This window comes from Pristiophorus japonicus, chromosome 6, assembly GCF_044704955.1.
Source record: "Pristiophorus japonicus isolate sPriJap1 chromosome 6, sPriJap1.hap1, whole genome shotgun sequence".
Taxonomy (NCBI): Eukaryota; Metazoa; Chordata; class Chondrichthyes; family Pristiophoridae; genus Pristiophorus; species Pristiophorus japonicus.
In genome coordinates, this window is record NC_091982.1 from 66,036,337 (window position 1) to 66,062,845 (window position 26,509).

A 26,509-nucleotide genomic window follows, 5' to 3' on the forward strand; every position below is an offset into this window, starting at 1 on the left:
GTTGTACAGGGCCTTGGTGAGGCCTCACTTGGAATATTGTGTTCAGTTTTGGTCTCCTAATCTGAGGAAGGTCGTTCTTGCTATTGAGGGAGAGCAGCAAAGGTTCACCAGATTGATTCCCGGGATGGCTGGACTGACATATGAGGAGAGACTGGATCAACTGGGCTTTTATACATTGGAGTTTAGAAGGATGAGAGGGGATCTCATAGAAACATACAAGATTCTGACGGGACGGGACACGTTAGATGCGGGTAGAATGTTCCTGATGTTGGGGATATCCAGAACCAGGGGACAAAGCCTTAGGATAAAGGGTAGGCTATTTAGGACTGAGATGAGGAGAAACTTCTTCACTCAGAGAGTTGTTAACCTGTGGAATTCCCTGCCGCAGAGAGTTGTTGATGCCAGTTGATTGGATATATTCAAGAGGGAGTTAGATATGGCCCTTACGGTTAAGGGGATCAAGGGATATGGAGAAAAAGCAGGAAAGGGGTACTGAGGGAATGATCAGCCATGATCTTATTGAATGGTGGTGCAGGCTCGGAGGGCTAAATGGCCTACTCCTGCACCTATTTTCTATGTTTCTATGTTTCTAACCGAGTGTGTGAGATCTGGCAGTGGGAGGTTTGTGTGTGACCAAGCCCGCCGGTCTGGGGGGTTGCTGGAGGAAGCTGCTTTGTGCTCTGGGGCTCTGGGCAGAATGCCAGGAAGATGCCCACTCGCCGCATGTATTGCTCCCACGGCGATGCCAGGATGGTCTCTGGCACGTGCTCCACCAGCTGCTGCAGGCGGCACTGGGCCAGCTCCAAGCGTATCATCATGGACATCTGCTCAACATTGACTGCCCTCCGAGGGGCGGTCCGGAGTGAAGCCATCCCTTGTCCATACACCTGGTGTACGCTGCGGGCAGTCCCACTGGCTGCCTTTCTCTTGTTCTCTTGTGATTTGAACAGCTCGGTGGAAAGTATCACTGAGCCACATGAGACCTGCACCCCGGCAGTTTCTGTTTTACGAGAGTGCTGTGAAAAGGGTAAACGTTCTGTGCTTGCTGTAATATATTTGCTTCTTGGGTTCTTTGCTTAAGAATTCATAGCAACACACTGCTGTTAAGAACCAGTTGGTTTATTAGCAAGGGTTTAACAATCACACGACACATTACCAGTTCATCCACCAGGCTCACAACCACCTGCCCCATCGTGGATCCCCCAAACCCAACTGGCTGGGGTTTTATTGAGTCTTGTCAACATCGCGTGACTGGCTCAGCCCTTCACAATGCAAAGCTCTACGACTATTTTGTGTAAAACCATAAATCAAATGCCCCCTTATTAACGGGGGGCACTAAAACCGACAATTAAACCAATTAACTTTTAACCAGAAACATCAACTAAATTAAAATTTGGTTGCCGGGGGTGATGATGCACTCCAGTCCCTCCGGTGCCCACCTCTCGTGGAAGGCTACGAGCATACCGGTGGACACCGCGTGCTCCATCTCCAGGGACACTCTGGCTCAGATGTAACCGCGGAAGAGAGGCAGGCAGTCAGGCTGAACAATCCCCTCGACCGCCCGCTGCCTGGACCGGCTGATGGTCAACAGCTCTACAAACATGTGAGCAATGACACTAGTGCATACATTTCCCTTGCTTTGCATGTCCCAGGAAGGGTGAATATTGGAGCCCATGTGTACCAAGCGGCGGGGGTGGGGTGGGGGGGACATACTTACCTCAGCATGTCTCCTGACACACCGACAAGATGCATTCACTTGCTCCAGAACCTCCCTGCATTCAGCTTGAACCTCCGATTGAGCAGCTGGTTGGCATTCCGTTCCATAGAGGGCCGCACTCCCCTGCTGCCCCTCATGTGGCAGGACCTCCTGTAACGGGGTGGTCCCGGGGGTCAGGTTCACCTCTGACCTATTTGAGCAGTTCGAATCGCTCCCACTCCTTGGGTTCTAGACTCTGGGTTTATTTGGGGGTGTGATAAAGTGCAAAGGACCATTGGTTTGATGCAAAGAACTTTGATTTTATTACAGACAAGAAAAATACTAGGTCAAACTTATAATCACTCTAATAAAGAACAATACATTACACATTCAAAGGGGGTTACAGTAAAAATTACACCTCCCACCTCCCAATACCTAGCTAGGTTAGACTCCAGGGCAGGCAGGGACTATGCTTACCAATCCTTTCTGGTCAGTTATCAGTAGTTCGCGATTTTGGGGTTTGTTGAATTCTGTAGGTTCTGCTTACCGTACCCCGAATCTCGGAGAAGACTTCTTACTGCGCAATCTTCAGTTGGGTTGAGTCCGCTGATGCGGTAAGATGCGTTTTGGATCTATGGGGTAAGTACCCGGTTTTCTTCATTAGAAATAGGTTCAAAGTCTCTTTAGGTAATGTTTTCACCTGTTGGTACTCAGGGCTTAGATTGTAGAGTGGAAACTTTCGATTCTTCGGTTTATTTCTGTTGGAGTTTTGTCTCGAGTTTGGTCGATCGCGGTGGTTTTTCCTTGGTACCACATTGGCTGTGGTCGGTTGCTGCCGCGATGGTGATGTTCTTCCTTCCTTCAGGACTTCAGGACTTTGAGGCTGGTGGAGTTCTTTGCAACGGTCGTGATGGTTTCTCTCCCATCTTGATGACATAAGCGTAGTATGGTACTAGGTGTAGAATGGCATACCCTTGGTTTATGGCACAGTGTGTCAAACCCTCTGTTAAAACAGGGGCCAGTTATAGGGTTTGAGTTGTCCTAATCTTTGCGCCAAATCAGTCCAGAATTCTTTGTTTAAATTTGGCGGGCTTGACTTTTCTTTGTAATATTTTGGTGGGCTCGTTAAAAGTTAATATGTCTTGGGTGGGTTGCATTTCTAAATCTATTTCCTGATGGAAATATTAGCTTGGTAATCGCAATGTCCTTTTGTGCTTGGTTTTTGCATACAGGCTGTAGTGGGCCCGTTGTTCTAATTCATGCTGAAGATGGCTTTTCTCAGTTCAATTCGATGGCTGGCCATCTCTGAGTTATTGTTGTAATGTAAATGTCTCTTGTGGAGAAGGGTTTTCGAGTATCCATTTCTCCAGACAATTTACCTTAGTCCCAACACTCAGACAGTTCCAATAATCAAGTGGGCTTCTTTAGTTCCTTAGGCCCGCCTACAGACTTGAATTTGTCTTGTAAAAGTCCAAAATTCGATTAAAGTTCACAGTTTCTTTCATAAGAACTTTAGGATTTCCAATTTTCCGGTAGATAGTCCCCAATTAAATTTCCTTTCCAATGAGCCCAAACACTGGGGTGGGAGATGGGGTAGGGGGTTCTCCTTGAATTTTGACCTTTCACTCCGAGGAATGGTCACTACATTAGCAAGTCTTCCCTGCTGCCCACACTTTGCCATAAAAGAATTGGACAATTCCTCGCAGCTAAAGGAAGAAAACTAAAGGGCTCATTCTTTAGTGAAAGAAAAGACTTGCATTTCTATAGAGCTTTTTACAACCTCAAATCATCCCAAAGCGCTTTACAGCCAATAAAGTACTTTTGGAGTGCAGTCACTGTTGTAATGTAGGAAACGCGGCAGCTATTTTGCGCACAGCAAACTCCCACAAACAGCAATGTGATAATGACCCAGATAATTTGTTTTCGTGATGTCGATTGAGGGATAAATATTGGCCCTAGGACACCAGGGATAACTCCCCTGCTCTTCGTCGAAATAGTGCCATGGGATCTTTTACGTCCACCTGAGAGAGCAGACAGTGCTTTAGTTTAATAATAAGAACATAAAAACATAAGACATAGGAACAGGAGTCGGCCATTTGACCCCTCAAGCCTGCTCCGCCATTCAATAAGATCATGGCTGATCTGATCATGGACTCAGCTCCACTTCCCTGCCCACTCCCCATTACCCTTTACTCCCTTATCGCTCAAAAATCTGTCTATCTCCGCCTTAAATATATTCAATGACCCAGTCTCCACAGCTCACTGGGCCAAAGAATTCCACACGTTTACAACCCTCTGAGAAGAAATTCCTCCTCATCTCAGGTTTAAATGGGCGGCCCCTTATTCTAAGATTATGCCCCCTAGTTTTAGTTTACCCTATGAGTGGAAACATCCTCTCTGCATCCACCTTGTTGAGCCCCCCCATTATCTTTTAAGTTTCAATAAGATTACCACTCATTCTTCTGAACTCCCATGTGTACAGGCCCAACCTACTCAACCTATCTTCATAAGTCAACCTCCTCATCTCCGGTAATCAACCTAGTGAACCTTCTCTGAACAGCCTCCAATGCAAGTATATCCTTCCTTAAATACAAAGACCAAAACTGTATGCAGTACTCCAGGTGTGCCCTCCCCAATACTCTGTACAGTTGTAGCAGGACTTCACTGCTTTTATACTCTATCCCCTTGCAATAAAGGCCAAGATTCCATTTGCCTTCCTGATTACTTGCTGTACCTGCATATTAACTTTTTGTGTTTCATGCACGAGGTCCCCAGGTCCTTCTACACTGCAGCACTTTGCAACTTTTCTCCATTTAAGTTATAATTTGCTTTTCTATTTTTTCTGTCATAGTGGATAACCTCACATTTTCCCACATTAGCCTCCATCTGCCAAATTTTTGCCCACTCACTTAGCCTGTCTATATCCCTTTGCAGATTTTTTGTGTCCTCCTCACAATTTGCTTTCCCACCCATCTTTATATCATCAGCAAACTTGGCCACATTACACTCGGTCCCTTCATCCAAGTCATTAATATAGATTGTAAATAGTTGAGGACCCAGCACCGATCAGTGTGGCATCCCACTAGTCACTGTTTGCCAACCGGAAAATTACCCATTTATCCCGACTCTCTATTTTCTGTTAGAAAGTCAATCCTCTATCCATGCTAATAAAATACCCCGAACCCCGTGAAATTATATCTTGTGCAGTAACCACTTATGTTATCATCATCATCATCATCATAGGCAGTCCCTCGGAATGGAGGAAGACTTGCTTCCACTCCTGAAGTGAGTTCTTTGGTGGCTGAACAGTCCAAGACGAAAGCCACAGACTCTGTCACAGGTGGGACAGACAGTCGTTGAGGAAAGGGGTGGGTGGGACATGTTTGCCGCACGCTCTTTCCGCTGCCTGCACTTGATTTCTGCATGCTCTCAGCATTGAGACTCGAAGTGCTCAGCATCCTCCCGGATGCACTTCCTCCACTTAGGGCGGTCTTTGGCCAGATGTGATGTCATACTTTATCAGGGAGGCTTTGAGGGTGTCCTTGTGATGTTTCTGCTGCCCACCTTTGGCTTGTTTGCCGTGAAGGAACTCCGCTTAGAGCACTTGCTTTGAGAGTCTCGTGTCTGGCATGCAAACTATGTGGCCTGCCCAGCGGAGCTGATTGAGTGTGGTCAGTGCTTCAATGCTGGGGATGTTGGCCTGGTCGAGGACGTTAACGTTGGTGCGTCTGTCCTCCCAGGGGATTTGTCGGATCTTGCGGAGACATCGTTGATGATATATCTCCAGCGACTTGAGGTGTCTTCTGTACATCGTCCATGCCTCTGAGCCATACAGGAGGGCGGGTATTACTACAGCCCTGTAGACCATGATCTTGGTGGTAGATTTGAGGGCCTGGTCTTCAAATACGCTTTTCCTCAGGCGCCCGAAGGCTGCACTGGTGCACTGGAGGCGATGTTGAATCTCATCAATGTCTGCTTTTGTTGATAAGAGGCTCCCGAGGTATGGGAAATGGTCTACGTTGTCAAGGGCCACGCCGTGGATCTTGATGACTGGGGGCCAGTGGTGTGCTGCGAGGACAGGCTGGTGGAGGACCTTTGTCTTATGAATGTTTAGCGTAAGGTCCATGCTTTCGTATGCTTCAATAAATATGTCGACTATATCCTGGAGTTCAGCCTCAGAATATGCACAGACACAGGCATCGTCTGCGTACTGTAGCTCAACGACAGAGGTTGGGCTGGTCTTGGACCTGGCCTGAGGCGGTGTAGACTAAACAGCTTCCCACTGGTTCTGTAGTTTAGTTCCACTCCAGCGGGGACTTGTTGACTGTGAGATGGAGCATGGCAGTGAGGAAGATTGAGAAGAGTGTTGGAGTGATGACGCAGCCCTGTTTGACCCCGGTCCGGACGTGGATTGGGTCTGAAATGGATTCGTTGGTAAGGATCATGGCCTGCATGTCATCGTGGAGCAGGATGTTGACAAACTTTTGGGGGCATCCGAAATGGAAGAGGACGCTCCATAGACCCTCGTGGTTGACAGTGTCAAAAGCCTTTGTAAATTCAAAAAAGGCCATGTATAAGGGCTAGTGCTACTCCCTGCATTTTTCCTGCAGCTGTCGCGCTGCAAAGATCATGTCCATTGTGCCCTGAGGGAGACGAAATCCGCACTGTGACTCCAGGAGGACTGACATATGAGGAGAGCCTGGATCGACTGGGCCTGTATTCACTGGAGTTTAGAAGGATGAGAGGGGATCTCAAAGAAACATATAAAGTTCTGATGGGACTGGACAGGTTAGATGCAGGAAGAATGTTCCTGATGTTGGGGAAGTCCAAAACCAGGGAACACAGTCTAAGGATAAGGGGTAAGCAATTTAGGACTGAGATGAGGAGAAACTTCTTCACTCAGAGTGTTGTTAACCTGTGGAATTCTCTACCGCAGAGAGTTGTTGATGGCAGTTCATTGGATATATTCAAGAGGGAGTTAGATATGGCCCTTACGGCTAAAGGGATCAAGGGGTATGGAGAGAAAGCAGGAAAAGGGTACTGAGGTGAATGATCAGCCATGATCTTATTAAATGGTGGTGCAGGCTCGAAGAGTCGAATGGCCTACTCCTGCACCTATTTTCTGTGTTTCTATGTTTCTATCTTTCCTCGGCCACAGGGAGAAGATGGTTGAGGAGAACTCTAGCGACAACCTTCCCAGTGGCTGATAGCAGGGTGATTCCCCTGTAGTTGCCGCAGTTGGACTTGTCCCCTTTTTTAAATATGGTCATGATCACTGCATCTCTGAGATCTCCCGGCATGCTCTCCTCCCTCCAGATGAGAGAGATGAGGTCATGTACCTGCACCAACAGCGCCTCTCCGCCATACTTTAGCGCCTCAGCAGGGATTCCATCCGCTGTCGTAGCCTTGTTGTTCTTGAGCTGTTTTATGGCTTTGCGTACCTCGTGCAACGTTGGGGTTTCACTGAGGTGGTGGTGGGTCGCATGCTGCGGTATGGAGTCTAAAACACTTGAGTCAAAGGCAGAGTCTCGATTAAGGAGATCTTCAAAGTGCTCCTTCCATCGGGCCCTGACAGCCTCGGTGTCCTTGATGAGTGTTTCCCCCTTCTTGGCCAGGAGTGGGGTGGGGCCTTAGGAGTTTGGACCGTAGGTAGCCTTGACTCCGATGAAGAATCCTCGCATATCATGGCAGTCGGCCAGTTGTTGCATCTCCTGTGCTTTCTCCATTCACAACCTGTTCTTTAGGTCCCGGGTTTTTTGTTGGACCTGAGCCTTAAGCCGTCTGTAATGTTGCTTTGCTGCTCCCGAGTTGGGTTGTTGCTTGAGGCTCAGAAATGCTCTGCGCTTGCGATCTATTAGTTCTTGGATCTCCTGATCATTCTCATCAAACCAGTCCTGGTGTTTTCTAGTTGAGTGACTAAGTGTCTCTTCACAGGCATTGGTTACAGAGGTCTGTGCAAGGGGTTCTCGGGGAGTGTTGTTGTGCCTTGGGTGTCTCTCTCTGGGCTTCTGCCCTCACAACTTATGCCTGGCCTGTGAACATAAGAACATAAGAACATAAGAATTAGGAACAGGAGTAGGCCATCTGGCCCCTCGAGCCTGCTCCGCCATTCAATAAGATCATGGCTGATCTGGTCGTGGACTCAGCTCCACTTACCCGCCCTCTCCCCGTAACCCTTAATTCCCTTATTGGTTAAAAATCTATCTATCTTTGACTTGAAAACATTCAATGAGCTAGCCTACATTTCCTCCGAAGCCACGTACCTTTATCTTCTGCAGTAACCTTTTGTGTGGTACCTTATCGAATGCCTTTTGGAAATCTAAATACACCACATCCATCGGTACACCTCTATCTGGGAAGAGAGAGACTGTGGGGGGAGAAGAGAGACGGGGTGGGGGGAAAAGAGAGACGGGGGGGGAAAGAGAGACGGGGGGGGGAAAGAGAGACTGGGGGGGGGGGAAGAGAGACTGGGGGGGGGAAGAGAGACTGGGGGGGGAAGAGAGACTCGGGGGGGGGAAGAGAGAGAGACTGGGGGGGAGGAGGAGAGACTGAGGGGGAGAGAGAGACTGGGGGGGGAAGAGAGACTGGGGGGGGAAGAGAGACTGGGGGGGGAAAGAGAGAGAGACTGGGGGGGAGGAGGAGAGACTGAGGGGGAGAGAGAGACTGGGGGGGGAAAGAGAGACTGGGGGGGGGAGAAGAGAGACTGGGGGGGGAAGAGAGACTGGGGGGGGGAAGAGAGACTGGGGGGGAAGAGAGACTGGGGGGGGGAAAGAGAGAGAGACTGGGGGGGAGGAGGAGAGACTGAGGGGGAGAGAGAGACTGGGGGGGGGGAAGAGAGACTGGGGGGGGGGAGAAGAGAGACTGGGGGGGAAGAGAGACTGGGGGGGAAGAGAGACTGGGGGGAAGAGAGACTGGGGGGGAAGAGAGACTGGGGGGGGAAGAGAGACTGGGGGGAAGAGAGACTGGGGGCGGAAGAGAGACTGGGGGGGGGAGAGAGACTGGGGGGGGGAAGAGAGACTGGGGGGGGAAAGAGAGAGAGACTGGGGGGGAGGAGGAGAGACTGGGTGGGGGAAAGAGAGAGAGACTGGGGAGAAGGAGAGAGAGAGACTAGGGGGGAGGAGAGAGAGAGAGAGAGAGAGAGAGAGAGAGAGAGATTGGGTGGGGAAGAGAGAGAGACTGGGGGGGGGGATGAGAGACTGGGGGGGAGAAGAGAGACTGGGGGGGAAGAGAGACTGGGGGGGAAGAGAGACTGGGGGGGAAGAGAGCCTGGGGGGGAAGAGAGACTGGGGGGGGGGAAGAGAGACTGGGGGGGAAGAGAGACTGGGGGGGGAAGAGAGCCTGGGGGGGAAGAGAGACTGGGGGGGAAGAGAGACTGGGGGGGGAAGAGAGACTGGGGGGGAAGAGAGACTGGGGGGGAAGAGAGACTGGGGGGGGAAGAGAGACTGGGGGGGGAAGAGAGACTGGGGGGGAAGAGAGACTGGGGGGGAAGAGAGACTGGGGGGGAAGAGAGACTGGGGGGGGAAGAGAGACTGGGGGGAAGAGAGACTGGGGGGAAGAGAGACTGGGGGGGAAGAGAGACTGGGGGGGAAGAGAGACTGGGGGGGGGAAGAGAGACTGGGGGGGGAAGAGAGACTGGGGGGGAGGAAGAGAGACTGGGGGGAGGAGGAGAGACTGAGGGGGGAGGAAGAGAGACTGGGGGGAGGAAGAGAGACTGGGGGGAGGAGGAGAGACTGTGGGGGAGGAGGAGAGACTGAGGGGGAGAGAGAAACTGGGGGGGGGAGAGAGAGATTGTGGGGGAGTGAGAGACTGGGGGGGAGAGAGAGAGACTGGTGGGGGAGAGAGAGAGAGAGCCTGGGGGGCGGGGGGAGAGAGAGAGATTGTGGAGGGGGAAGAGAGAAAGAGAGACAGGGCGGGGGGGGGAGGGGGGAAAGTGATAGAGAGACTGAGGGGAAGTGAGAGGGAGAGACGGGGGGAAGAGAGACTGGGGGCGGGAAGAGAGACTGAGGGGGGGAAGAGAGACTGGGGGGGGAAGAGAGACTGGGGGGGGAAGAGAGACTGGGGGGGGGAAGAGAGACTGGGGGGGAAGAGAGACTGGGGGGGGAAGAGAGACGGGGGGGGGGAAGAGAGACTGGGGGGGGGGAAGAGAGACTGGGGGGTGGAAGAGAGACTGGGGGGGGAAGAGAGACTGGGGGGGGGAAGAGAGACTGGGGGGGGAAGAGAGACTGGGGGTGAAGAGAGACTGTGGGGGGAAGGGAGACTGGTGGGGGAAGAGAGACTGGGGGGGGGAAGAGAGACTGGGGGGTGGGGGAGAGAGACTGGGGGGGCAGAGACTGGGGGGGGGAGAGAGACTGGGGGGGGAAGAGAGACTCGGGGGGGGAAGAGACTGGGGGGGGGAAGAGAGACTGGGGGGGGAAGAGAGACTGGGGGGGGGGAAGAGAGACTGGGGGGGGAAGAGAGACTGGGGGGGGAAGAGAGACTGGGGGGGGAAGAGAGACTGGGGGGGGAAGAGAGACTGGGGGAGGGGGGAAGAGAGACTGGGGGGGGAAGAGAGACTAGGGGGGGAAGAGAGACTGGGGGGGGGAAAGAGAGACTGGGGGGGGGAAGAGAGAGAGACTGGGGAGAAGGAGAGAGAGAGAGACTAGGGGGGAAGGAGAGAGAGAGAGAGAGAGAGAGACTGAGGGGGAAGGAGAGAGAGAGAGACTGGGGGGGGAAGGAGAGAGAGAGAGACTGGGGGCAAGGCGAGAGAGAGACTGGGGGCGAAGGAGAGAGAGAGACTGGGGGTGAAGGAGAGAGAAAGACTGTGGGGGGAAAGGAGAGAGAGAGACTGGGAGGGAAGGAGAGCGAGAGACTGGGGAGAGACGGGGGGGGTAAGAGAGACTAGGGGGGGCGGAAGAGAGACTGGGGGCGGAAGAGAGACTGGGGGGGCGGAAGAGAGACTGGGGGCGGAAGAGAGACTGGTGGGGGAGAGAGACTGGGGGGGGAAGAGAGACTGGGGGGGGAAGAGAGACTGGGGGGTGGGGAGGAAGAGAGACTGGGGGGGAGGAAGAGAGACTGGGGGGGGAGGAAGAGAGACTGGGGGGGAGGAAGGGAGACTGGGGGGGGAGGCTGAGAGACTGGGGGGGGAGGCTGAGAGACTGGGGGGGAGGAGGAGAGACTGAGGTACCCTGAGTGCTGCAAGAGCACCCCTGGAGAGACTGTGTCCACAGCTTATGAAGGGGGTTTTGAGACTCGTGCGTCCTCACAGCTTATGCCTAGCCTGTGAGGCACCTGTGAGTGTCAAACACTCCTAACCCCTTCTTCCCTAGCCTGTGACACACAGTTGAGCATTTTCGAGGAGCTCCTAGCTTCCCTTACACTGTTCTGACATGAGACTCACAATCAAGAGATGTAATACAATAGAACTGAGACAAGGTGATTCCAAGAGGAACTTAGGCTTCCAATTTATTTGACGAGATGTATCTCAACAAACAACAATCCACCAACAAAACAATCCCCCTAAATCCCACTAAACAGACACAACAAAAATCTTTACACAAGTTTAGCAGTACAATGCCCAACCTCCCACCTTTCCTGGCCTAACTGAGTTGGGAGTTCTGGGGATCAGAGGTTATACTCACTACTATGCCTTTTGCAGTCTGGTGGTTTGTTTCTTCTATCTTCGGTGTCTTCGGACACTGGTTTTCCTTCAGTGTCGAGAGGCTTGCTGGTTGTTGGATCACGAGAGCAGAGAACTCACACACTGGGTCAGAAACCCCTTTTTATAGCCAGATTATCCAGTCCGCCTCTCATGCTGAAATTGATCCTTCCCATTGGTGGGCTTTGTGATTTTGAAAAATGCAGCAGTTTTAGATTATTGCGGGTTTTTTCCACTGATGTTAACCTACTCAAGGTTTGAGTAGGGGTTGATTGCGTTGGCCTCCTGTAGCCATTGTGTAGGCCCTTGGGTTATTTTGGGTTCCCTAGTTTTCTGAAGGTCTGCATAATTTCCCTCCATAGTGTAAACATGGGGAAGACAATAGCCCGATAATGGCGATGAGTCAGTCCCACAGTTTTCGAGCAAGTGCTCCCCCATTGGCTTGAAAGCACCATGCTTCAGGCTGACTCTGTCCCACCATTGGCCCTCCGGTGTCCTCCCCCGTCCAATCACTGCTCTGCCAAGGTCAAACCGTCTCGGTTTCAATTCACATTGCAGCACAGACAGATCCCACAGCTCTTTACCTTCTGGGCAAAATGAGGGGGTTTTCGTCCTCCCCTACATAATCCCCCATCTGACACAGTCAGACACCACTCGAGTGTATCAAAGTTCAGGGTGGTGAGAAAACCCTAGGTCTCCCAAATTGCCCAACTTTCCCCAGTTTAACTCTAAACTGATCCCGTCGATATATATCATAATTTCTTTTAATGCGGTACAAAACACAGAATCCAACAGATTACAATATACAACAGCAATATACATATATGTTCTTAAGGTTACAGCAGTAATTGTACATTGAGTCTCATTTTAGTCTTAACCGTAAAACAAAGAAACCTGCCCTGCAAACTCCCCAGGGGCCATGTATGAAAACGCAGTCATCCCTGGGAATAACATAACCGCCTAAGTGTCGCGGTCAAGCTTTGTTTACACGCCTTGAGTGTTTAGCAACGGCTCTCCTGTCTGTGTAGTAGCCTGAGGAACTGCTTTCTTTTTCTTTTTCTCCTGAGCTTACAGCTTGTAACTAGCAGATATGCTACAATCAGGAGTTGGCCGATTACTAAGGCATGCGATCCCACCCGGATCCACGCAGGTATGTCTGCCCGTATCCCCAAATCCCACCATGCTGGGGGTTTCATCTGGGCAATCTCCCCTGCTAGAATTTTAGTTTTCTGCTCCATGGTGTAAAAATGTTTTTGAGACAAATCCACTGCCTGGAGGAGGGCTGTAAGTTTCTCAGGTAGTGGAGCAATGGGATAGCCAAAATGCGCGACATTTTGTTGTAGGTGGCTGAGATTGTTTTGTACCGTGAGGTGAATCGTGGAAGGTTCAGGGATGGGTGTGATTCTGGTGTGTGCTACTTGAACCTCTGCCCTGGGTTTAAAGCAAAAGCTGCTGTACGGTATTGGACACCACCTTCCCGGTCCATGTTCATACCGTTGGGCACTTGTGGTGACACAATATGTCCCACCGCCTACATATGCTACCTGTGGAGGCATGTGGTTAGGGGCTATTACCTCCATTGTGCAATTGATGGACTCTGCCCCAGCAGTGCTGAACCCGCATTGTGGCCTTGCAAAAGCATTCAAGTGCTGGGGGCACAGGATTACCTGTGCTCCCCTGCTCCGACAACCCGAGAGGTCTGTACCTGTCACAGTGTGCTCCCACATTGTGACATAAGGTGGGACCTCTTGGAATCGAACATGCACCCCTCCACGAATGACTCCCACATTCTCCACTCGGTACAGGGGTGCTGGTCGTGGGGACGCCCCCATCATGGGCATCCTGACCACCACACCCATGATGGTATGGTTTGACTTTCCACAGTCCACCGGTACCGGGTAGGCTTTTGACGCTACACGAAGTTGGCAAGGACTCAAAACATTATCTTAAGGGTGCAGTGCTGCTAAGTGCTGGTTGCTGATCCAGGAGGGGACCTGTCCCTGTCTCAGATCCTCGTGGTTACTCCGTCCCTCTCCCAGCAACCAGGCCCCATAGAGCACGCACTCCTCATTTTAGGCGGCTTGATCGGAGGCGTTTCTATCCTCCTGAATCAAGGCGTTTACAGCCCTGGCCTGTGCCTCCAATTGAGAGATAATCTCTTTTAAGTGAACTGTCATTGCCACCTCTTCGTGGAATGCAGATCCCACTACGGTACTCTCGTCCCCCAGGATTTTGCGCAGCTGATTCTTTAACCCATTTATCTGGAGGGCCAGCTGCATGTTATCCAAACTGTTTATGGTGGGCGCCCCGATGTTAAACCCCGTGAAAATGTCATTTAAAGTGCCACGCCTCTGCCTGCCCGGTTCGGCCCTATCCCACTGTTTATACAATTCTGTCACTTTGACATCCCCGAAGTCCAGTTCATAGAACTTCCGGAACATCTCCCGCAGCAGAGCCTGGTATAACAGCTCGGTTTCCCGGGGACACCACGTAGGTAGACGGACTTCTGTCAGATTTAGCACCACTGATGCCACCGCATAGTGTACCCCCTGATAAAATAGTTTCTCGGTAGGGACCAACACTAAACCATTCCCCGGCCCCCTGGTTGTTGTCGGGCACCCGTGTGGGATGGTGGGCTTGGCCGTGGGTGTTTTTTTTTTCCAGAACTACAAGTTCGGTGGCGTTTACTGGGGGATTGGGGGTCACACACGCCTCCCCACTGCGATCCCATACCACCCCATCCCCGACATCCTGCCACCACCTATAGAAAGCAATGGAGACCCCCTCTGAACACACGCGAGTGGATCCCCACATACACAAATAGATTCCTTGGTCGTACGCCCACCATTTCTCCCAGCACACCGTGACCCCGCCAAATGACCCCATGATGGTTCGGTAGGTATCATTATCCAGACGTTCCCAGTCCGAGTGTTGGTCTCCCACATCCCTCTTGAGCTTTCTGAGCCACCACCACCGTCCCAGAGGTATGTCCCCTTGGCAAGTTAGGCATACATTCCTGCCTTCTGTCACTCTCACTCTGGAAGTGGCCACAGTGATCTCCAGGCAGGGGATGGAGGCCTCTCTGTAGGTAAAGTCCTTATGGTTGGAGTACTTGGTGGAGTTCGATCCCAACCATCCAGGCCATCTCCCCTCGTGGGAGTAGGTGACCCGGCCATCCGCCGCCGGAGTCCCTTCTCCTGTGGTCACTGTCGGTGCTCTGCCCCCGGAGCATCCGAAAACCAGGGAGTCCTCGGTGTCCCCTCGGTGCCCGGTGCAGATCTTTAGCGATACCAGCATCACTAACGTCCAGTAGGGAGGTGTTGACATCTGAAAGGCAAGAAGAACATGGCCTTGCCTTGAGAGACCTCTCCAGGCTTGGCCCACGTAACATGTTCCGAACACAAAAATGCTGTACCCAACCGTCACTGCCTTACCTAAACACATATGCACACAACACAAAGTAACAAAACAGGAAGGGAAAATATACACACCGCCACCCGTCCCCAGGTGGCCAGGCTACACCCTGTCACTGTACAGGCGTCGTCGACCACTCAGCTGACCGTACCCTGGGGACCAGGATGCCCTCCGCTGAGGGGCTCGTATAGTCCCCCTTAATGAGTCTTGTGCTGCCCTCCAAGGCCCTCCCGAGCCCCGGATAATCGGTGGGAGACCCTTGATAGCGCAACAGAGCACCCTCCCTGTTGTCTTTTGCCTTCTCGGTCTGGGGCGGGGAGCTAAGTAAAGAGGGGACCACGGCGTCCTGGGCTGTGGCACTCTGGCACTCCTCCTTACTGTCGGTGCAGAGTCCCACGTTATGGGCTGCAATGCTATCTCCTCCACCTCTTGGGCTAGCCCCAGCTGATCCACCATGGGAGGTTCAGCTTCCCCTTGGACCTTGCTAATGATAGAGCCTTTCTCCCTACTTCTGTTAGTGGGCTGAGAACCTCTACCCAGTGGTGGGATAGCCTTACTGGAGCAGTGAACCATCCCCGGCTGTAGAGCTTCGGGGCCCGCTGCCTCCTCCGGAGCCTCCAAATCTACCGGGGCCTGTTCTTCCCCCAGTGCCTGATTCCCTTCCCTTGCTCGTCCCCTCTGTTTTTTTACCTCTTTTGGGGTAAAACAATTTACACTGATTAATGTGATACCACTTCACCCGGCGAGATAATTGAACCGCATAGACCATAGGGCTAGCCTTGTCGACTATGCTGTATGGTCCCATATACAGTGGTTCAAATACCCCGACCCGGGCGAAGCTTCTCACCATCACCTGGTCGCCCATCTCCCAATCATGGTGACTGCGGGGTTCCAGCAGCAGCCGATTGGCACGGTGCTGTTTACCCATGTTGTTAGCCGCCTGCCAGTGAATCTGTTGAAGCTGTTCAAACAGATTCCTGACGAAGCGGTCCCGGTTCACCTCTCGAAGCTGCCCTTCGGTGAGAACCGGCGCCAACACATGCACTGGGGTTCTCATGATCCGGCCAGCCATCAGCTCATGGGGTGAGTACCCTGTGCTCTTTGACTGACTGGCCCGGATTCCCATGAGGACCAACGGTAAGACCTCCACCCACTTGTTCGGTGAGTCTCCCGTCTCCTTGCGCAGCCTTTCCTTTAGGGTCCGGTTCAGGCGTTCTACGGGGCCTGAGGACTGAGGGTTGTAGGCGACATGCCATTTGGCTCTTATCCCCAGCACCTTTACGGTGGCCTGCATCACCTGGCCGGTGAAGTGGCTTCCCCGGTCGGACTCCACGATTTGAGGTAGACCCCACCGAGAGAACACCTCCCTCACCAGGATTTTTGCAGTCCCCACCGCGGTAGCTGTTTGGCAAGGGAAGGCTTCCACCCACTTGGAAAACACATCCACCAGGACGAGGCAGTATTTATAACCTCCCTGGGCGGCCGGTAGGGGTCCAATGTAGTCGATCTGGATCGACTGCCATGGTCCCTCTACACACCTGACGTGTCCCATAGACACCTTCCTTTTCTGAGGGTCTGGGTTGTTTGCAGCGCAAACCAGACAGCCCGCACAGAAGTCGCGGACGTCTTCCCGGAGGCCTGGCCACCACCCTGCCTTTTCTACCCATTGCCAGGTAGATTCCGGCCCGGGGTGTCCGGCACCTGGACCCTCATGAGCCAGCTGAAGGAATTCCCTCCGGTGTTGTGGCGGCACTACCCATTTGTCCCCTTTAAACAATATGTCTTCCCGCACAGCAATATCTACGGCACTGTATGGGCCCTCCGCCTTTCCCCCCTTATTGATAGCAGCCAAGGCAGCCTTCAGGACCGGATCCTGCATCTGGACTACTTTAAGGTCCGGGGCCTCAGCTGCCCCTATGCTCCCTTGTGTTCCTGGCTTGCTTCTTGCTGCTGCTATCCTGCCTGCATCGTATGGGTCCCATGGGCAACCTGTACGAGCACCTTCCCTTGCCAGCAGGTCTGCCTGCTGGTTACCTTCCCCCGGTGGCTCAGTTTTGGAGTGGGCCTTTACTTTATGGATATAAACATCCCTGGTTTCTCCCACTGCTGCCACGATCTTTCCTAGCAGGGGTTTGGTCAAAAGGGGCTTCCCATCCGCAGAGGTGTACCCCCGGCGTGACCAAATCGGCAGATACTCTGTACACGAATTGCAAGTGAACATGCTGTCTGAGCAAATCGTGTATGGGGTAGGGAATTCCTCGGGGTGTGTGACCACATACATCACCGCCGAGAGTTCCGCCTGCTGGGCGCTCAGGGTGCATGGGAGTTTAAGAGCCAAGGCAATCCCTTCCTTGGGATGCCAAACTCCGCAGCCCATGAGTCTTATACCCGCGGACACTGAACTGGAGCCATCAACGTAGATCTCGCGGCCTGTGGGGTGTATCCCTGCCCGAAATCCAAAGTTGATGTCCCATACCCCCTCCACAGAGCATCTATGCGGCTGCCCTGGATAGATTAAATTTGCTGCAAGCTTGGGCTCGCAGAGGCCCTTGACATTTAAAGTCATTTGGGAGAGGAGGAGGGTCCAGCGAGTGATTGTAGCACTGCTCACTGTACCGTCCTTAATCTTCCCGTCCAACAGCATCTGCGTCGGGGTATGATGGGTGAGGAGTGTAATGGGGGATACTCCGGTAAAGATCTGAGCTCTCTTTACTGCCCAGTGCAAGTGCCTCTCACAATTGGAGTATCCCTTTTCTACCTCCGTGAGGACCCTGGAGGAGTACACCACTGGTCTCAGCTGACCGTTTCGTTCCTGGAGCAACACTGCACTTAAGCTGTCGCCACTGGCCACCTCCAGGAAGAATTCCTTCCCCCCATCAATTGCCCCGAGGGCTGGTGCTACCTGCCGGTCTCTCTTAAGAGGGACAAATGCTGCCTCACAGCCCTCGTCGCATTCCTACTCGACCCCCTTGTGTAGGAGTCTGAGCAGAGGGGCGGCAGTGGCTGCATAGTCCTCGATGAAGTCCCTACAGTAGCCAGTGATTCCCAGGAAAGACCTTACCCCCGACACATCCCTAAGGACAGGGAGTTCTTGCACTGCCTTTCTTCTAGCCTCATCAATGGCCCTTTCTCCTGCCCTTATCGTCAGGGCCAGGAATTTTACTTCTACTAGACCTATCTGGGCTTTCTTGGGGTTAACTTTAAAACCCCCTTCCTTCAGTAAGACCAGCAGTTCGGCCAGCAGTGGACCGTGTTCCTCACTGCTGTCTGTGAACAACAACAGGTCGTCCACATACTGGACCAGCTGGTGTGGTTTTAAGCAGTTCGCCATGCATTGGTGAAAGATGCTGGGACTATTATGAAAGCCCTGTGGGAGGCAGCTCCATGTATACTGCTGTTCCTGGAAGGTGAAGGCAAACTTGTACTGGTCTTCCCTCTGTACAGGGATAGACCAGAACCCGTTGGATATGTCCAACACTGTGAATGTGGTTGCGGATGCAGGGATTTCCCCTATCAGATCCACAACCGCCGCTACTGTGGGGGCACAAGCTGGGATGATTTTATTGAGCATCCTATAACCCCCGTAGCCCTCCAAGAATTGTCCGGTTTCCTAACCGGCCAAAGCGGGGAGTTGACATGGGTGGCTATGGGTCTCAAAACACCCTGCTCGACAAGTGAGCTTAAAGCTGTCTCCAAGTCTGCTTCTGCCTCTCGGGGAAAGCCATACTGCTTTTGCGGGCGGGACATGGGATCCCCATCTATTCTAACCTCCACTCCTGTGACTCTCCCACAATCGTGTTTATGGGTGACAAATGCTGTAAGATTTGCTTGCACATAGGCCCGGTACTCGGCCGGGGTGTTACTGACCAGAACCTTCAGGTCGTATCCCCCTTTTGGCTTCATTGTACACAGAGTCCATTTTCCCTGTTTCTTATCAATAACCATGACTTCTCCCTCTGCTCCCACTGTGCCCCATAAACAGTGATTCTTCAAGTCTACTAGGATCTGGCGAGCGATGATGAAATCAACCCCCAAGATCCCTTTTCCCACCTGCTCCCAGTTCATCAGGACGCATTTCCATTGTGTTTGGAGTGCTCCTAAACGAACTGCGAGCGGGACTGAGAAAAACCCAGCCTTCTCATTTCCTGTGAACCTAACTAGTTGATACGGCACCCCGTTTGATAGAGGTGACGTTGCGGGGTCCTCCGAATGGACTATCGTGCTGGAAGTGTCCAAAAGGTAAGTACCCAGTACACCCTCAACCTCCATCTTGACCCAGGGGTCGTATTCTAGTGGGCACAGGTATGCAGGCTGGCTCTGGGCTAGTCACGGCCTCTGTACTGGCAGGGTTGCCGTGGCTACCTTGCCAGTCCCTTCCAGCGCTGTCCTCACTGCAGCTACTATCTCGTCAAGGGACGGTGAGGAGCTCCCTCCACTTCCCCCACTCTAGGCAGCTCCTGAAGGACTTGTCCCCCCATATCTCTTTACTCCTGCAATCCCTTTTAAAATGCCCAGCTTTCTCGCACCCGTAGCACGCTTCCTCCTTATCAGACGAGCGGCCACTCTCCTGGTGCCATTCCCTTTTGGGAATTGAGTTGGGTTTTACTTCATTTACCCGACCTTTGGAGGTTTTCTCCTCCTCCCCTCCTCCATTCCGTTGGATTAGTGCCAGTTGCCTGACCACTTCTTCCTCAGTGAGGGTGGGGTCCCGGGAATTGAACCACAGTTCTGCCCTGGCCTTGAGCCGGGGCAAGCAGTTTGCCACCAGCATCCTCAGCCAGCGGCTAGTCTGTACCGTGGAAAGATTCGCCCGGTCGAGGAGCTCCCCACAGGCTGCGTGGTGTACCACCCACAGCCTGTCCGCAAACGCCTGCGGAGTTTCCCCTGCGAGCTGCCTTGTCCTCTCGACCCGTTCGAAAGGACTGCCATCATCGAAGCCCATGGCCTCAGGGACGGCCCTCTGGAACTCAGTAAATGTGCGCTGCCCCCTCCAGCATTTTGCCGGTAGGGCCTGGTACAGTTTGCTGTCCAGAGAGAAGAGCAGCAGCTTGGCTGTCTCTTCCTCGTCGCACCCATTAATTTCCCCTGCCTGCATCACCTCCATGAAGTGGATAGACGGGTCCCCGCTGCGAGTGAGTTTGGCCAAATGGGCCACCATGGCCCTGAGTGTTTGAACTCCATGGGGAATAATAAAGTCGCTCTCCAGCGCTCCCCGACCTTGGCCACCTCCCTGTGGAGGACCGTACTTGCGCTGCCTGACCGGGCACATCCGCCCTGGTTCAGGATCTTTCTGCGCTGGTCCCTCTACCACCGGCTGTCCCACCATACCCGGTGAAGCAGACAGTGCCTGGTCGCCTGATCCAGCCCTTAACTGACCCTCGGCGGGAGCCTCACATTCCTGCTGCCGAGTGGGACATATTGGTCCAGCCCCCAGCCCTGGGCATGCTACTAACTGCGCACCCCGCTCCTTCTGGTTCCCCACCGGACAAACCACCGGTGCCTCAGGAGGTGGTCGGGCGTCTCTTGCCTTTGGATTCTCCTCTAACCCCCAATACTCTCCTTTGTCCCCTGTGGACCCTCCAGGTCCTATCAGGGCGACCATCCCCTTTGCCTGGGATGGAGCGTGGGTGAGAGTTTTAATCCTCTCCTGGCAGGGACCGTGATCTGCAAACTCATTGCTACTGGCCACTTTATAGGCTGCCTGTACGTCTTTTAATTTATTCTCTAGTTTCCAAATTTTCTGGGTGTACCGAGAGTTCTGTTCCCGGAGGGACCCCTCACTACCCTTGGCCTCAGTGACCTGACACTGAAGATAGTCCCGGCTATTTCGGAAGGTCTCCTCCAACTGCCTCTTCCCTTGCTGCTCCTCAGCTAATTTGGCCAGCAGGTTGTCCCCAACCGCAGCCCGGATAGCAGAGAGCGCCTCTGATTTCTGAAGACTCTATTCCAAGTCCTTCACCGCTGGTCGAGCTTTTGCACTTGGCAGGTGAAGCAGATAAGCCAGATGGCCTTTTCCACCCAGCGGTTGTGTCCTTCCCTGCTGTCCACTGGGCAGCAGCATCCACTGGCGCTCTGCCCGTGTGAGGGCTTGCACCCAAGGTTTGGTGAGGTTCACCTTGCCAAAAATGTATGAGGAAATTATCTCCTCCATTTTAGTTTCCTCTCTTATCACCTCATCTGTTATATTAATATCTTATGTTTGCTTATGTCCTGCCGCAGTCACCATGTTCTGTAAGGGGTTCTCGGGGAGTGTTGTTGTGCCTTGGGTGTCTCTCTCTGGGCTTCTGCCCTCACAACTTATGCCTGGCCTGTGAGGTACCCTGAGTGCTGCAAGAGCACCCCTGGAGAGACTGTGTCCACAGCTTATGAAGGGGGTTTTGAGACTCGTGCGTCCTCACAGCTTATGCCTAGCCTGTGAGGCACCTGTGAGTGTCAAACACTCCTAACCCCTTCTTCCCTAGCTTGTGACACACAGTTGAGCATTTTCGAGGCGCTCCTAGCTTCCCTTACACTGTTCTGACATAAGACTCACAATCAAGAGATGTAATACAATAGAACTGAGACAAGGTGATTCCAAGAGGAACTTAGGCTTCCAATTTATTTGACGAGGTGTATCTCAATAAACAACAATCCACTAACAAAACAATCCCCCTAAATCCCACTAAACGGACACAACGAAAATCTTTCCACAAGTTTAGCAGTACAATGTCCAACCTCTGACCTTTCCTGGCCTAACTGAGTTGGGAATTCTGGGGACCAGAGGTTATACTCACTACTGTGCCTTTTGCAGTCTGGTGGTTTGTTTCTTCTATCTTCGGTGTCTTCGGACACTGGTTTTCCTTCAGTGTCGAGAGGCTTGCTGGTTGTTGGATCACGAGAGCAGAGAACTCACACACTGGGTAAGAAACCCCTTTTTATAGCCAGATATCCAGTCCGCCTCTCGTGCTAAAATTGATCCTTCCCATTGGTGGGCTTTGTGATTTTGAAAAATGCAGCAGTTTTAGATTATTGCGGGTTTTTTCCACTGATGTTAACCTACTCAAAGTTTGAGTAGGGGTTGATTACGTTGGCCTCCTGTAGCCATTGTGTAGGCCCTTGGGTTGTTTTAGGTTCCCTAGTTTTCTGAAGGTCTGCATAATTTCCCTCCAATTCAGTTTTCTCTAACCTACTCAAGATTTGAGTAGGTGTTGATTGGGTTGGCCTCCTGTAGCCATTGTGTAGGTCCTTGGTTTGTTTTGGGTTCCCTAGTTTTCTGAAGGTCTGCATTTCCCTCCATAGTGTAAACATGGGGAAGACAATAGCCCGATAATGGCGATGAGTCAGTCCCACAGTTTTTGAGCAAGTGCTCTCCCATTGGCTTGAAAGCCCCATGCTTCGGGCTGACTCTGTCCCACCATTGGCCCTCCGGTGTCCTCCCCCGTCCAATCACTGCTCTGCCAAGGTCAAACCGTCTCGGTTTCAATTCACATTGCAGCACAGACAGATCCCACCGCTCTTTTCCTTCTGGGTAAAATGAGGGGGTTTTCGTCCTCCCCTACACCTGGAGGGCAGACCAAGCACTGTGGACATTCAGCATCTCAGGGTCATCAAGGCACGCCAGGTTAGCTGTGAGGCGCTGGTGTATAGGGCTTTCTTAGCTGGGTCCTTAAGTGCCCTGGCATTGACTTTTTTGCGGCATTGCTTCTGCTGTCCCCTCTGCTTTGGGGCTATGATCATGCCGATGATGGATCGGATTAGGCAGTGGTCCATCCAGCAGTGTACAGCTCCGGTCATGACGCGGGTGATGCGCACATCCTTGCGATCCCTGGCTCGGACGATGACATAGTCGAGCGGGTGCCACTGTTTGGAGCGAGGGTGTTGCCACGATGCCTTGTATTTGTCCCTCTGGTGGATGAGGAGTTCATGTTCTCGACATTTTATCAGGAGTAGGGCACGACTGGATTTGGCTTTCCCTATCCCCTCTCTTCCAATCACGCCTCCTCAGAGGTTGGGACATATGCACTGATGACTGTGGCACATTGTTTCCAGGATAGGGTGAGTCGACGATTCAGGAGGCATTTGTTAACCCCACAGGGGGAGTCTTTGAGGCAGTCGATCAGCTCATTTTTGATGATGAAGCCAACTCCGTGAAGGCGGCGTTCTTCCTCTGGTTTTCCTTTCCAGAAAAAGGTGTAGCCTCCACCTTGTTCCTTGAGCTGGCCTTCCCCTGCCCGCCAGGTCTTGCCTTGGGCGGCGACGTCGATGTCAAAGCATCTAAGTTCCCGGGCAACTATGATGGTGCAGCATTCCGGCCTGTCGCTGTTGGAGTTGTCCATGGTGGTCCTGATGTTCCAGGTCCCGAACTTCATGTTAACGAAGTGGAAGATGTCTGTGCGTGAATTCTTTTAATATGGGGTGGCCGTTGCACATCGGCAACCACACGGGCTTACTTGAGCAAGGTCTTGGTCCAGTGGCAAGGGGGTCCAAGACAACTGGAGACTAGGCACAGCAGTATGAGCCTAATTGCCTATGGCGAGATGTTGGCCGCAAACTCAGCGCCAAGTTGCGCCATTGATGGTAGATGGCCCGAGGCTTGGTTGGGGGCAGGCATTAGGAAGGTCAGCTGTCCGCTGGAGTTCCGCGGGATATTTTAAAAGTTTCTTCCAAAGTTTTAATTAAAAAAAAGGTTTTCCAAAATTATTGAAAAGTTTCTCCAGAGGTTCCAAAAAAAATTTCTCCAAGTTGTTTAAAAATTTTAAAGTTTTCCCAAATTTAAAAAAAAGTTTCTCAAGTTGATTAAAAGTTGATTAAAAGTTTAAAATGTAGGTCAGAAGCAGGTTATTCCCTTGGCACTGCTCCATGGGCGTTGCCAGCCCTCTGCAGCTGCACAAAGCCCTGGGAGGCCACACCCGGAGTACCACGGGGAAGTAAAGGCCCAGTCGTCCCCGAAGGCTTAACCGGCCGAAGGGACTCCGGGGCCGGAACTACCCGAAACTCCTGCTCAACACACCCAGCTTGCGCTCGGGCCCCCGGCGACATCCAGGCCTCTCCCCGCTGGCATCCGGGCATTCCTCTTATGTGGCACCTTATCGAATGCCTTCTGGAAATCCAAATAAATATCCACTGGTTCCCCCTTATCCACCCTGCTCGTTACATCCTCAAAGAACTCCAGCAAATTTGTCAAACATGATTTCCCTTTCATAAAACCATGCTGACTCTGCTTGATTGAATCACGCTTTTCCAAATGTACCAAAATCAAGACTGAAGCACGTCAAGGTTATTTATGGCATTGTTCATGTCACTACATTGGGCTCCGTCAGCTTACCCCAGAAAGAAACGGTTAAATGATTGACCCAAATCAACCGATAGCTTTTTGCTGTTCCTAATGTCTTGTGCAAATGCAGGAAATTTGTGTGATCTGGTGTTTTGCCTGGGGGCCTTGCTACGTAAAGAGCAGCTGTGAATTTCGACAGACTTATCTCAAAAGTGGCTCAAACGATTGAGGAAATCCGTCTGTCAATGCTTTGGCGTAAACGTGGTGTAACTCATTTTACCCACAAATTTCCTCTCAGAATAAAGAGGGTAACACTGCATTTACCCTCTAGTTATGCCAACAAGGTCCAGGAAAATCCATCCAGCAAACTACTTTTGAAGTGCAGTGACGCGTGTACAGGCAAATCTCGTAATCATTCTGCGAATAGCAAGATCCCACAAGCAGCAACGAGAGAATGAGGAATGAGAGCAAGTGTCTGAGGGAGAAATGTTGGTCAAGATAGAAACATAGAAACATAGAAAATAGGTGCAGGAGCAGGCCATTCGGCCCTTCGAGCCTGCACCACCATTCAATATGATCATGGCTGATCATGCAACTTCAGTACCCCATTCCAACTTTCTCTCCATATCCCTTGATCCCTTTATCCTAAGGGCCACATCTAACTTCCTTTTGAATATATCTAACGAACTGGACTCAACAACTTGCTGCGGTAGAGAATTCCACAGGTTCACAATTCTCTGGGTGAAGAAGTTTCTCCTCATCTCGGTCCTAAATGGCTTACCCCTTATCCTTAGACTGTGACCCCTGGTTCTGGACTTCCCCAACATCGGGAACATTCTCTTTCAATGTCCTTCAACAAGCAGTAAAAAAAGAAAAGCACTTGCATTTCTATAGCACCTTTCACATCCAAAACTGCTTTCCAGCCAATGAAGTACTTTTGAAGTGTGGTCACTGACTTGGAAATATATTGCCCAATGTTCAAGTTAAGGCCACACAGCTCTCCAGGGAGCCCACGCAAGAGGCGTTTGAATGTAAAAACCATGCATGCGTGGTATTTTGAATGGCCCACGCAGCCCCTTACCGGAGCAGTGCAAGGCCAAAAAACATTACAGGGAACATTGGTATCGCCGTTCCTTCATCGTCCCTGGCCCAAAATCCTGGAACTCCCTCCCTAACAGCACTGCAGCGGTTCAAGGAGGCGGCTCACCACCACCTTCTCAAGAGACAATTAGGAATGAGCAATAAATGCTGGCCTTGCCAGCGATGCCAACATCCCATGAACGAACAAAAAAAAAACTGCTGTCCTGTAGGGAAGCTTGAACATCTCATCCCAGGGAGAGTGGTTACTGGAATAGGCCTCAAACCCGTGACCTTCTGATTCAGAAGAAAGAGTGTTGTCAACTCCTGCCAAACTACCACCTCTACCCAAAATGGCACAGCTATTCTGGCCCAAGGTGCAGATGGACCTCAGCAGGTACGCCTGCTTCGGCGAATTTTGGGAGGAAAGCCCCTCCCTCTAATTTCCACTTGCTCCCTGCACATGGAATAAGAACACAAGGTCCCAGGCTTGCAAAATGATTGGCTTGGGTAGTGCAAAATTGAGCGGGCCAGCAGCTCTTAAAGGGATGATGCTTGTATTTGTGTCAGCTGCGGCTCAGTGGGTCATAATCTTGCCTCTCAGTCGGTAGGTCGTGGGTTCAAGCCCCACTTGAGATAAATGAGAACAAAATCTAGGCTGACACTCCCAGTGCAGTGCTGAGGGAGTGCCGCACTGTCGGAGGTGCCGTCTTTCAGGTTAAATCGAGGCCCCGTCTGCTCTCTCAGGTGGACGTAAAAGATCCCGCGGCGCTATTTCAAAGAAGAGCAGGGGAGTTATCCCCGGTGTCCTGGGGCCAAAATTTATCCCTCAATCAACATAACAAAAACAGATTATCTGGCCATTATCACATTGCTGTTTGGGGGACCTTGCTGTGTACAAATTGGCTGCCGCGTTTCCCACATTAAAACAGTGACTACACTCCAAAAAGTACTTAATTGGTTGTAAAGCGCTTTGGGACATCCTAAGGTCATGAACGCTGCTATATAAATGCAAGAGCTTTCTTTTGTGTTGACATAGAGTTATGCACAACTATTCAGGCACATCACGCCCTGAATTCACCTGCTATCAGCGTGCCCGAGATTTCTGGTTTGATAGTGATTTTCTTTTTTTTAAATAGAAGCAGGAGTAGGCCATATGGCCTCTAGAGCCTGCTCCGCCATTTAATACGATCATGGCCGATCTGATCATGGACTCAGCTCCACTTCCCCGCCCACTCCCCATAACCCCTTATCCCCTTATCGTTTAAGAAACTGTCTATTTCTGTCTTAAATTTATTCAATGTCCCAGCTTCCACAGCTCTCTGAAGCAGCGAATTCCAGAGATTTACAACCCTCTGAGAGAAGAAATTTCTTCTCGTCTCAGTTTTAAATGGGCGGCCCCTTATTCTAAGATTATGCCGTCTAGTTCTAGTCT

The 26,509-nt window shown here is 51.9% G+C and overlaps 1 protein-coding gene across 1 annotated transcript in view; it reads right to left on the reverse strand.

Annotated features, from left to right (window-relative positions):
* Nucleotides 1–581: 581 nt before the first annotated feature.
* Nucleotides 582–26,509, reverse strand: part of f9a (coagulation factor IXa) — an 86,246-nt gene continuing 60,318 nt past the window's right edge. Inside the window, exon 10 of the mRNA XM_070883965.1 lies at nt 582–1,016. Coding sequence (XP_070740066.1) covers nt 582–1,016 — 435 coding nt within the window. The remainder of the gene's footprint in view (nt 1,017–26,509) is intronic.